This window comes from Cynocephalus volans, chromosome 2, assembly GCF_027409185.1.
Source record: "Cynocephalus volans isolate mCynVol1 chromosome 2, mCynVol1.pri, whole genome shotgun sequence".
Taxonomy (NCBI): domain Eukaryota; kingdom Metazoa; phylum Chordata; class Mammalia; order Dermoptera; family Cynocephalidae; genus Cynocephalus; species Cynocephalus volans.
This window is the reverse complement of record NC_084461.1, coordinates 116,669,387-116,682,011: the sequence shown is the minus strand read 5'-3', so window position 1 is coordinate 116,682,011 and position 12,625 is coordinate 116,669,387. Positions and strand designations below refer to the sequence as shown.

Sequence of the window (12,625 nt, the reverse complement as noted above, 5' to 3'; positions counted from 1 at the left end):
CAAATTTTATGTTCTTATTGGAAGGATGGAAGGAGAAGTGGGGATGGTCTGTAGGAAAGCTCAATCCTCATCTATGACAAGAAGTCAACAGACGTCTAAAACTGGTAAATCAAAAATAATAATATAAATACAAATAGGTACCAAAAAAGGGTTGAAAGAGACTACCTCTAGAGAGGGGGACTGAGAAAGGTGGGGAGGGAATTTTTCTTATGAGCCTCTCAGTATAATTGATAATTAAACCATATGTGTGCATTACTTTGATAAATTTGATAAAACAGAAATTAATTTAAGATGGGTATGATAATAAATTGTAATGTGAGAGTATTAAATTTAATTATTTGGAAAATACACTTATGCAGAACAGCCATGCCCCAAGAATGCTCAATGAACTGGAATGTGTGGGCATAAGACTCATTAATGTGGAAAGTTTCTCCTGATGTCACTGTGGTAAGGCAGTTGGGTGGATATGGGACCCGGGCACAGCAGCCCTTGGGTGGTCAATGGCTCCCTTTTCCAGCAGGGTATATCTGCTTGGGAGACCCTGCTCTTGGATATGGATCCTACTAGACTGCCAAAGAAGAGAGGTGCTAATCCTTTTAGAATGACTTCTGGGAATTCACTAGGTTTCCCTGCCTTTCCTACTCAGGACACAGACAAAATGCGAGGTTTACTGAAGGTGGGTGAGGAGCCAGGCCCAGGGCTAGAGCTACAGGACCCCTCCCCAGATGTGCCAGAGTCAGGTTGTCTCAGCAGCAGAAGGAGGTTGCACATATTTACTGTCAGCTGAAGCTGAGACCTGGGGCTCCCCCAGGAGGGGCATGGGTGGAGAACTGGGGGGGGAGATGACACACATGCTTGCTGGGGCTCCTAGCATCACCTCTGGGGTGCATCTCCTTAAGCAGCTGCCCTGAGGCCTGACTTCCCTGTTTTCCTTTTTCTTCATCCATCACCCTTCCTCTTCCCTCTCCTCCTTCCCTCTATCTCAGTCTCCAAAGCTCTGCCCAAGAGCCACTGAGGTGGCTTGCCTGCCTAATGTGCAGCAGTGTTTTGTTTTTTAACCTTTTCAATTGTTAAAAAAAAATTATACCATCGTTATATAAGTAGTACATATTTTCCTTGTAGAAAAATAAGAAAATATTGAAAATCATCCATGATTCTACCAGCCAAAACCAACCACTGTTGGTCTATGAATTTCCAGAATATTTCCAGGTTTACCACAGGGAAAAATACTATCGGTACATGTCCCAGCTGGGTACCCTTCTGCTGAGCACTCACTGGGCTGAACTCTGGCCTTTAGATGTGTTAATCTCACCAGGTCTTCCCAACTTTGTGAGATAGGCGTTATTATGCCCATTTTACAGACAGGAAACAGGGGTTTAGAGAAATCGCATTACTAGCCTGAGTTCCTGGGTTGGTTAAGAGACTGATCTGGATTTCAACTGTTTGGACTGAGGCCAAAGCTACTTTCTTTGCATGTTTTGTAAGATTTTTCCATTTTTCTTTTTTTTTTTTTAATGATATATTCACATATCTTTCTCCTCAATAAGTATACACCTATGTCATTCTGTCTCATGGCACTCACCTGCATGGATGTGCCAATTTTGAATAACCAATTCATTTTTGTTGGGCCTTCAGATGTTTCCTTTTTTTTTTTTTCTATTACAAACAATGCAGTTATAAATATCTTTGTTACATACACCTTTGCACAAATGTGATTTTCCTAGGATAAATTCCAGAAAGTAGCATTGCTTGGTCAAAGGTTAGACAAATTTTTAAAATCTGCCCCTTTCCAATCACATCATCAGTCCATGTTAGTGCACATTCCCCCACATCCATATTCACTGAGTATTTTCACTTTTCAAAATTTAGACTGGTATTTAACATAGAATCAGAGAGACCCTATGGTGGAAGGATCCTAATATATTCCTCTTGATCTAGAACTAAACCATCCTTGCTAAAAAATAAATAAAAGCCCTAGACACTCTGCCAAGGCCTGCTGTGACTTCAGTGAACCAGGAAGAACCTCCAGAGAGAGTGAGGAAGGGGAGGCCTGGGGGAGGTAAGGAGGGCAGAGCAGGAAGGCCATGCTGTGGGCCCACCACCGACTGGCTGTGGGGAGACTGCCACGCTGTGGGCCCACCACCCACTGGCTGGGGGGAAGCTGCCATGTTTTCCCAAGGAAAGCACTGTCTAAAAACCTCACAGCCAGCTCTGATGATATTGAGCTGTCTTCACTGTCCCCAGGGCTCACACTCTATCCAGAAAGTCAATACAAGTCCCTTGAGCCTTTATCTAGCTGCCAACACTTTTAGCACCCTGGTCTTCCTTGAATACTTTCCAAGCCCTTTTAAGTTGGGAAATCCCAAAGTAGACATTGTCTTATTGTTCTCTTACCTTGATGTTGTTCTCCTCCAAAAGGCTGCAAACTCTGGCACCTGGAGAAAAAAAGGAAAGTAAATGACTGAGGCAGAGCACTGAGGGTGGCCTTTGAGCAAAATAAGCCTGGATGGAAGTTGAGTCACAAGAGCTCAGCTGTGGTGAGTTCCTCAAAAGCTGCTGAGGTGTGAGTTGGCTGCATGTTGGCCCAGGGCAGACGGAGGTGCCATGGCTTCCACCCAGGGGCATCTCCACTTGGAGGACTTCTTTCTCACTCAGCCTGTTAATGCTCCTATGCTGGCAGAAACCCCAGTCCTCTTTCCACCTTGTCTCAAGGCCTTGTACAGACAGTAAATGGTCCATTCATTCATTTCCATTGATAGATCCATTAATTAGATATTTATTGATCACCTGCTATATGCCAGACACTGCTCTAGGGCTCTGGGGATACAGCAGTGAACAAAACAGACAAAAACCTCTGTCCATGGAGCTTGCAGTCTATTGGGGGAGGCCAAGAACTAACAAAATAAGTAAATTAAAAATACAGTAGTCAGAAGTGGTAAGTGTCATGGAGAAAAAATAAAGCAGGAAAGGGGGTTAGGGAGTGTTGCGGCAGGAGGTGGAAAGGAGTGTAGAAACTCTAAATAGTATGTCTAGGGAAGCTTGGACATCTGAGAAGGTAGATTATGAACAAAGACCTAAAAGAAGTGAGGACATGAATTCTGAAAATTGATGGGGAAGAAGCTTTCCAGGGGGAGGGAACAGCAAGTACAAAGGCCTAGAGAGCCTGGCACGTTAAAGATCAGTGAGGAGGGTGGGGTGGCCAGAGTACAGTGAATGAGGGGGAAGTAAGAGAGGGGATCAGAGAGGTAGTGAGAGGCTCCAGAGTGTGCAAGGCATAAAAGGAAGGCTCTTGTTGAACTTGGGCTTTGACTCTGAGATGGGAGCCACTGGAGGGTTTTATACAGAGAAGTAACATGGTATGACTCACATTTTAACAGGATCACTTTGTATGCTGTGTTGAGAATAAACTGGGGAGCAAGGATAGGACCAGTCAGGAGGCTACTGCAGAAATCTTGGCAAGAGACAATGGTGGCCTGGACCAAAGCAGTAGCATGGAAGTGTTGAGATGTGGTCAGAATCTAGAAAGTAGAGTCAACAGGATTAGCTGATTAATTGGAAGTAAGAGATAAAAAAGAGGAGTCAAGGGGGAATCCCAAGATTTTAGCCTGAGCAACTGGGAGGATAGAATTGCCATTTTCTGAATTGTAGAAGCCTGCAGATGGAGCATGTTTGTGGGGGAGATAAGGAACTCAGTTTTGGACATGTTAAGTGTGAGATGCCTTTAGACACTCAAGTGGAAAGGCCTGTAGGTAGACGGATATGTGAGTTTGGAGTCCAGGGAAAAAGGTCCAATCTGGAAATGAAAATCTGTGAGTGTTCAGCACATGTCTCTTTAAGCCATGCCATAGCATTAGATCATCAAGAGGGTGATGTCAATAGAAGAGCTGTCCATGAACTCAGCCCCATGCAATAATAGCTCAGCAAAGGAGTCTGAGGAGGACTACAACTACAATAGGAGGGAAAACAAGAAGAAGGGTTTCCAGGAGGATGGAGCAGTCCACTGTGGTAGTCAAATAATACGAGGACAGAGAATTAACACTTGGATTTAGCATTTTGGAGTCACAGGTGATCTCGGTCAGGGCAGGTTCAGCAGGATGATCGGGATGAGCACCCGACTGAAGCCCATTCAAAAGTGAAGAGCTGAAGTCCTGAGCTGGGGGGCAGAGTTGGCTGGCAGCAGCAGGGTCAAAGATGCAACGGATCATGAGAGAAATTGATTCTACCTTCACTTTCCTCACTTATAAGATGTAAAGCACTTCAACACCTGTAAATGGCAACAGTTGTTACTAACGCTGGGCCAGGTCCTCTGGTTGCTGAATTTCATCCATTTTTGGCCCCTGTTTCTGGCTTCCCATGAAGTTATTCCCATTTTTTCATTGCCACATGTAGACTTAAGATAAATGCTCACAGCTTGGGGCTGCTAAGCAAGTCCTCAGGTTCCTTACAAACTAGGATCTGACTTGGGCCCCTTCTCCTGATGGGAAGTCAGAGTGCTGTGGTGCCTGCCCCCAGGGAGCTTGCCTTCTGGTGCAGGAGACAAATACACCAAATAAACAGATAAGCAGGAGGGTAATTTCAGATGTGAACAAGTGCTATGAAGATAATAACAGTGGGGTTAAAGATAGTAAGTGTGGAGAAGCCTAACGGTGTGGTCGGGAGGCCTCTCTGGAAAATGGGGTTTAAGATGAGACTTGGTCAACAATGCTCTGCTACTTCTCCACAAGCCGGCCCCTCCTCCACCATATCAGGCTTTCCCTGTGACATCTACAGTATCTGCATTCCTGGAACAAGGCTGGGGTCTGGGGCCATCTAAGTACAGGGCCAAAAGGAAATATTGTCTCTCTTGTCTCTCTCCAATATACACAGTGGAAATTTTTTCTCCATGATCACAAAAGACATGCATTTTCACCAAAGGAAATTTGGAAATATTTAAAACAGAAGAAAACGTACAAGTCTACTACCCAGAGATAACTATGATTAACATCTGGTATGCACCCTTCCAGACATTTTCTATGCATATATAAACATATTTTTTAAAAATGAGATCATGTACATTGTGTTTTATGACCTGAATTTTGATTAAATCTGTTATAAAGCACTCTTCACATGTCATTAATTTTCTTCTACCTGATGATTTTTAATGGCTGCAGAGTATTTCATTACATGTAGATTTTCACCATATTTTATTTAATCTCCAAACTTTGACCATTTATTGTTTCCAGTGATTGCTACTATGAGTAAATGTTTTAATGAATGATCCTATGTCTTTTTCCTGGGGGTGGGAGGGGTGTTTGCAAATCTCTCATTGTTTACTGGGTTAAAAGAAAATGTCAGTACCACAGCCACCACAATAGCACGCTGCCACAAAAGAGGCTAGACTCCACAACCACCATGCAGATGGCCCGCCAGCTGCTTGAGTGCATTGACACAGGAAGAGTCACCAGTGGGCACCAAAGAAAAGAAGAGGATGTCTCTCTCTACAAAGCCCACTCCAGAGTGGTAGAAGAAGCATCTGCTCTATGATAACAGTGGGGGACCTGAACACACCTCTCTCAGCACTGGACAGATCATCCAGGCAACAAATCAACAGAGTAACCGTTACTCTTTCAGAAGGAGATAAGAAATCTAGGGTTATCAGATGTAGGAGGGGGGAGGGAGAGGGAGATTGGATAAGGGGCATAAAGAATAAGTATGATTTGTAATAATACATATGCTAATAATATTGATTTGATCAACATATGTCAACGCTGAACCCCCAAAATGTGTATAATCAATTACGATTCAAGAAAAAAAAAGAAAAAAAGAAAATGTCACTAGTGGCAGCCTGAAGCTGAGGTCATGGGAGGGCAAGAACTGAGCCCCAAACCCAAGGAGCCACTCAGATGCCAAAGTCTGACAAAATCCTCCCACATAACCTGTTCTCGTGTTTTCCTTCCTTGAGGGCCTGAGAAGTAGGAAAACAATAGGCCCCTCCCACAAACCCAGTGAAATCCAAGGGGATTCCCGACCTCTGCCAAGAAGAGGATGTCACTCTCTCTCCCCAGGAAAGAGACCATCCCCCACCTCCCTTAAAATCCCCTTGGGGAAGCTCCTCCCTCCCTCGCTCCCTCCCTGGGGAAAACATTGGAGTGGTCAGGCATTCAACCTGTCTTTGGCGCAGGGCTGCTTGGGGAATGCTCAGGAAACAGGGTTCTACAGAAATAGCAGCTACGATCCTATCCTATCCCTGACCCAGCCTTACCCCAGAAACCCCAAATTCCCCACAGGGGCTAGCAGGGACAGTCTATGACCCCATGAGAGGAGTGTCCTGAGGGCTAGTGAATCCTAGGATGCAGTGAGAAAAGCACAAACTCTGGGGCCCAACAGACCCGGGTTTAAATCCTGACTCTGACACCTCCCAGCCTCATCTTGGGCAAGTGACTTTACCTGTGGAATGCCAGTTCTATGAGGCAGGGCCTTGTTTCTGTTTTGTTTATAGTTAGAGCTGCAACAGTTAGCATGTAGTAGGTGTTCAGTAAATACTACACCAGGTCAATGCGTGATCCTTCTAAGCCTCAGTTTGCTCATCTGTAAAATGGGGATGATAACATCTATCTCACAGACTTGTGGTGGGAACTAAATAAAACAGGTAAAATACTTAACACAGTGTCTGGTGTTCAACAAACACTTGGGTCCAAAGCCCTGGAGGGATGCTTCCACCACATCCCATGCCCCATTGCATGGACAGGGAGCTTTGCAGCTTCCCCTTGTTAGGCAGAATTAGTTTGCCTCCACTCTGCTCATTACTACACCCCAGATGTGTCCCTGGTATAGTATACATCACACTGTGTGTACTTGTCCAACTCCCCCATGAGGCTTCAGGGCAGTTCAAGGGCAAGAATTTTGCCTCTGTATTCTCTGTGCCTTTGAACAACACTGTGAAATAAGCAAGGTAATTATTCCCACTCTACAATAAAGAATAAACTGAAGCTTAGAAAGTTTAGGTGCCTTGCTCAAGTCTCACAGCCGGAGTAGCAGAGCAAGATCTGAACCTGGTCCTGATGCCTGGGCCTGTGCTCTCTCCTAGGTGATTCTCTTGCAAATGAGAAGTGGTGAGGGTGAGAGGAAGTGTACCAATTCCCAAGTCCCTGGGGAAAAGTCAGGCAGAACTCCCAGGGTACCACACCCACCTAAGACCTATCCCATCCTCCTGCAGATCATGACGCATTTGTACCGCAGCTGCGACCACCAGAGGGCTCTGGTTTGAGTGGTCTGGGATAGGCCGATGCAATGGGTGTTTGTGTGTGTGTGGGGGGAAGGGTAGTCTCTCTCTAACAGTGAGGGGCCCATCCAGCAAGGGGACTTGAAGATCCTCAGCCCAGAGTTGACTGTCAGGGTCCCAGCAAGGATGGTGGCTGCAGGGCACCTGTGCAGGAGCTGGCCTGTCTCCAGCTATGGGGCAGGAGGGGCTCCTCACCAGACTACAGCATCTTGATTTACTCATTTCTGTGAGCCCAGGATCCCCATGGTGGAGGCTGGATGAGTGAGAGCCACCAGCCTCCAGCATCAGGGAGTGAGGGAGAGGAGCAGCTAGACCTAAGCGAGGGATACAGAGGGAGGGAACGAGGAACCAGGTATAAGGCTTTTAACAGCTTCTGTCTCTCCTCCTGCTGTTTGCACGTTTCTGGAGGGCAGGTCCATGGCTGATTCATCTTTATGTCTCTACCACACCCGGCAGATTACTTTGCAGAGTTGGTAGCAAGTGTTGTTTACTGGATGTGTAATTGGAAGACAGTGTGCAGGATGACAGATAACATCTGCTTTGCGTGCCTGGGTCATCAGGGAAAGGGCCAGTCCTGCTGATCCAGTGTGTCCTGACCAGGTGGCCCTGGAGAGGGACAGCAACACTTTTCCTCGGGCATCCACAGAGTGTGCCTCCCACCCCAGCTCCACCCAGGCAACTAAATCTCCCTTGCTTAGCCAAAGAGAGACCATTTGGAGGAAACTACCTGGATCTAGGTGCTTCCCTGAGCCTGGGCTGCCCTTCTCAGCCCTTTTCTGCCTGATGTAATCTCAGCTGCCTTTCAAAAGTTCAGCTTAATACCATCTCTTCAGGAAGCCCTCCAAGTCCCCTGAGCACTTGTGAATACCTCTTCCTCAAACCCACAGGCCCTTTGCCACCCTCTTCCACTCCCATTCCAGTGAAAGGGCTTCATTTATGCTCCTCTTTGCAGCACATATTTTCTGCTTTGTTTTACAGTGAACTTTGAGCATTTGCTAACTGCCTCCCCAGACTGATTTCCCTCTAACACACACAAATGTTACTCTGATAATGCCTTCAGGAGTAAAGGCCGTGTCTAACTTCACTCACTCTTTCAACACCTACTGAGGATCTGCTCTACGTGGCAGTGGCTGTGCTAGGCACTGGGGTTCAGAGATAAATGGTGTGGTCCTATCTCCCAGGAGCCAGTGGGGGAGAATGGCAAGGTAGGCAGTAATTGCAATACCTTGAGTAGCAGTGATACAGAATATTTCTAAAACGGCAGGAGGTCCCCCATGCACTTCCGTCAGGACCTACCCAGAAGATAACCTCTGTTCTGACTTTCATCACTACAGATCAGTTTCATCTGTTTTTAAACTCCATATGAATAGTGTCATACAATATGTACATTTTTGGTGTCTGGCTTTTTTTGCTCCACATTGTGACGTCCATCTATCTATGTTGCTATGTGTAGCCATAGTTCATTCTCTCTTTTTTTTTAATTGCTGTGTTGCATCTCATTGCACGAATATGATGACACAATGAATTTAACCATTTTATTGTTGGGCTGTTCCCAGTTTGGAGCTCCTATGAATAAACATATCATGAATATAACATTATTGTTTATGTCTTTTGGTGGACATTTGCACTCATTCCTCTTGATGGTTTATGGATGGGTACAATCTTAACTTTAGTAGATGCACACAGTTCTCCAAAGTGATTGTATCAATTTACAGTCCTCCCAGCAATGTGTGTTTGCCAACATTTCGTATTATCAATCTCAAAATTTTAGTCCTTTTTGTGGGTGTATAGTGGTAACTTATAAGTTTTAATTTGCTTACTGGCTATTTATATATCCACTTTTAAGATGTTCAAAACTTTTGCCTAATTTGTTTTTTCTTATTGACTTTCTACATTCTGGATATAAGCCCTATTCCTCTGTCAGGTATATTACCGAGAATATCTTCTCCCAGTCTCTGGATTGCCTTTTCACTCTTTTAATGGTATCTTTTGATGAACAAAAGTTCATGAAAATTCAATTTTTCAGTCTTTTCATCTATGGCTAGTGTTTCTTATATCCTGTTTAAGTAATCTTTGTCTTAATATTAAGAAATCCAGTGAACACAGAAATAATAAAAATTATTACTATTAAAAGACACAAAGAAGTGAAGGAGAAAGTCTGATGGTGAGTGTGGGAGGACTGCATTTGACCACAGGTGAGTCCACTCCAGTGTCTGTGCAAAGCCTGGCCTTGTTCTGTGATGTGGTGTACATGGGAGTTGAGCTTCTGATCAGTTCAATACGCATGTGCTGGTCACCCAGTTTGGATCAGATGCTGTGCCAGGTCCTGAGAATGGTTCTGTGGGGGGCAGGTGACCCTGGCTGACTGGCTTAGGAGAAGGACCACCATTTTTCATGTGTGTTAAACTGGGACCAGACCCTCAAACCCTGCAGACTCCCCTTAGTCCATGCCCTGCTCCTCTGTGCCAGAGCCTGCTAAGGGAGCAGTGTTGACATTTGTCCAGCTGGCTCACAAAGGGGAAATTCTCCCCTCCTTGAGTCACACATAGACAGGAGCATCGCATAACAAGCACTGGACTACAAATGATCACTATACTCATTTCACTATGCTGAAACACTTCCAAAACCCCCTGTGATGCTTTTGGATGAAGCTTAGATCCAAAAACTTCCCCCATGTTTCCCCCAGTTTGAACAGAACAATACCCTGGGAATCACAAGCTACGTCATAAAATTGACTTCCTCAAAGAAAATAAAAGAGATCTTAGACTCAAGGTTATGAGTTTGTAGTCTGGGGTGTCCAAGCCCCTACCTCTTCTGCTAGTAGTTAGTGGTGGTAGGAGGCAAGCAGCCTCTGTCACCTTGCTAAGAGGACCCCAACCCACCAGATGGACACAAGTCACCTTCTGCCTCCTCCTGCAGAAAGCCAGCTCCAGTGTTCCCAGGGCGGTTTTCTACCCATCTAGCTTTATGTTCTTGGGAGCTCAGAGATAACAGTGCACAAGTCCCAATACCATGGCTGTGTGTCACTGATGATGGGAGCATACTTTTCTCTAGGACAGGTAGTGACCACCGTCAGGCAGCAAACACTCATTTCTGATATTTTCATGTGACTGGTGTTGGGTAAAACCCCCAAGTTATCCCTAGCAGCACCCAGGCTCCTTGTCTGTCCCTGTCCTCCCTCTCCCCATCTCCCCCTTTTTCTACTTATCACTCTCTCATAAGAGCTCAGAACATCAGGGTAGAGCCAAAGGAGTCCTTGAAATCCCCAAATGGTACATAAAATTCTGGATGTTTGTGAATTTTTCTGGAGGAGGAGTCTATGTATTGTATTAGATTCTGGAACAGGTGTGTGACATTAAAAAGGCTAAGAACCACTGGACCAAGCCCTCTTTAAATAGAAGTGCATCAGTTTGATAAAGTTAATTTACGCTAGTGAGTTATGTATCTTTAGCTAACTGCATCTCCAAAAAGATATCTGGTGAAGGAGAATGCTTAACTAAATATGTGTGTGTGTGTGTGTGTGTGTGTGTGTGTGTGTGTGTGTGTGTGTGTGTGTGTGTGTGTGTGTGTGTGTGTGTGTGTGTGTGTGTGTGTGTGTATTTTTTTTTTTTTTTTTTTTTTTAAAGATGACCGGTAAGGGGATCTTAATCCTTGACTTGGTGTTGTCAGCACCACGCTCACCCAGTGAACAAACCCGCCATCTCTATATGGGATCCGAACCCGTGCCCTTGGTGTTATCAGCACCGCACTCTCCCGAGTGAGCCACAGGCCAGCCCCCTAAATATACATTTCTAATGACAAAATTGAGGTACCGCTGAAACCCAAGTGGGGGAAGATTACATTAATCAACTCCCACTGCTACATAATACCAATTTTTCTGGTCTAGATGGCTTTTTGGAGCTACTAGAGTGGGGATAGGAGTTAGTAATTAGGCTGTGTCAAAAGAAATGTAGGAATTGCTCAGACGTGTTTAAGACATTAAGAAAGAAAGGAAAATTCCCAGCATGACTTAGGGGCCCAGAAACCTTGTTTCACCATTATATCAAATTATCAAATGGGAGAGCACATGCTCCCTCCCGAAAGGGCCAAGCCCCCAGAAGACCTATGTCTGCTCCATCCTCTGGGTCCCTGTTCTCTCTTGGTGACAAGACACAGCTGCCTGTACAAAGAGCAATCTGGGGCCTCCTCCTCCCACCCACTGCACCCCCACCCCCAACACACAGCTGGGCTCTTCCTCCCCTGCTCACTTAAGAAGCCAGGGCCCTGCCCCCACTCAGAGTCAAGAGGAAGTGATTCTGCACGGCCTCCCAGGGACTCCCTGGGCTGGCTCAAGGCACCAGACTGCTAAATAAATGGGATTTTTTCAGCGTTTTCAGAAACTGTTGTTTAAAAAGATATAACCATTCAAACTGTTTATCTAACCCTTGGGAAGTCTCAACAGATATGATTTCTTATTTATAATTGTGGCCAGAACTTAAAAAATAAAAGTGGGGCGGTTGTCAAAATCAGAGAGGTTGTCACGTTATACTTGTGTGCTTGCATGACTGAGTCTGGTATTTTGCTCTCATTTGAGATATTTTTTAATCACTTTTCTCTTTTTCTGGGTTTCTTTTCCTTTGTTGTCCACTGCTGTGCACCATGCACTCCTGACAGTTTCTGGGAACATCAGAACTGTGTTCCTGAAATGGAGACAAGAATCTGCCCAGAACTTAGGTTCGTAATAGAGGTTTTTAGAATGACTAGATAATAATAAATGCTGGAATTCATTTAAAAGCCTAGGAATAGTCTGTTCTTACCAATATTCCGTGTCTACCAGGGTACACATGGCTCCCTTCTCCTCCCCTGGCCTCCATGCCTGTAGGACCTGCTCTGTCTCGTTCTCCCTGGAGGTGGGTGTCAGACCAACTGGTCTCACTGTCAGGGGTTCAATTTCTGGATCTGTTGCAATAGAATGCATAAGGTCCCTGTTATCACAAACCCCAATTACAGGGAGAGTGCAATGTTTCTGCGGGACAATCAGTGTGAAGGTGAGATCTGGGCTTCCTTGTAGAGTCATCCGAGGGTCCCATATACTCAGCACTGACAATCCAACTAAAACCTGGCTCTTGTCGGAAGACCTCCTTTTCTTTATTAGAAAGGCTGTTCTTCTCTAGGTTAGCAGAGGGGTTTGGATCACAGACCTTCCTGGTGAAAAACAATATGATGACAGCTATGCTTCCACCAAATGTACAATTTGATAATACTTGGGGGAGTGAGGTCACAGCCCCTGCAGATAAATCCGTGGACCTGGGGATAAGAACCTCTGGCCTATAGGCTTCTTTGCACTACAAAGCCTCTAAGAATTCCTAACCACTGCCAACAACC

General features: G+C 45.2%; 1 protein-coding gene across 2 annotated transcripts in view; it reads right to left on the bottom strand.

The window, feature by feature from the left end:
* The window catches only part of LOC134369837 (uncharacterized), a 63,765-nt gene that overhangs the window by 18,737 nt on the left and 32,403 nt on the right, over positions 1 to 12,625 (bottom strand). For both annotated transcript variants that reach the window (XM_063086597.1, XM_063086596.1), the window contains one exon: positions 2,395 to 2,435. In XM_063086597.1, coding sequence (XP_062942667.1) covers positions 2,395 to 2,435 — 41 coding nt within the window. The remainder of the gene's footprint in view (positions 1 to 2,394; positions 2,436 to 12,625) is intronic.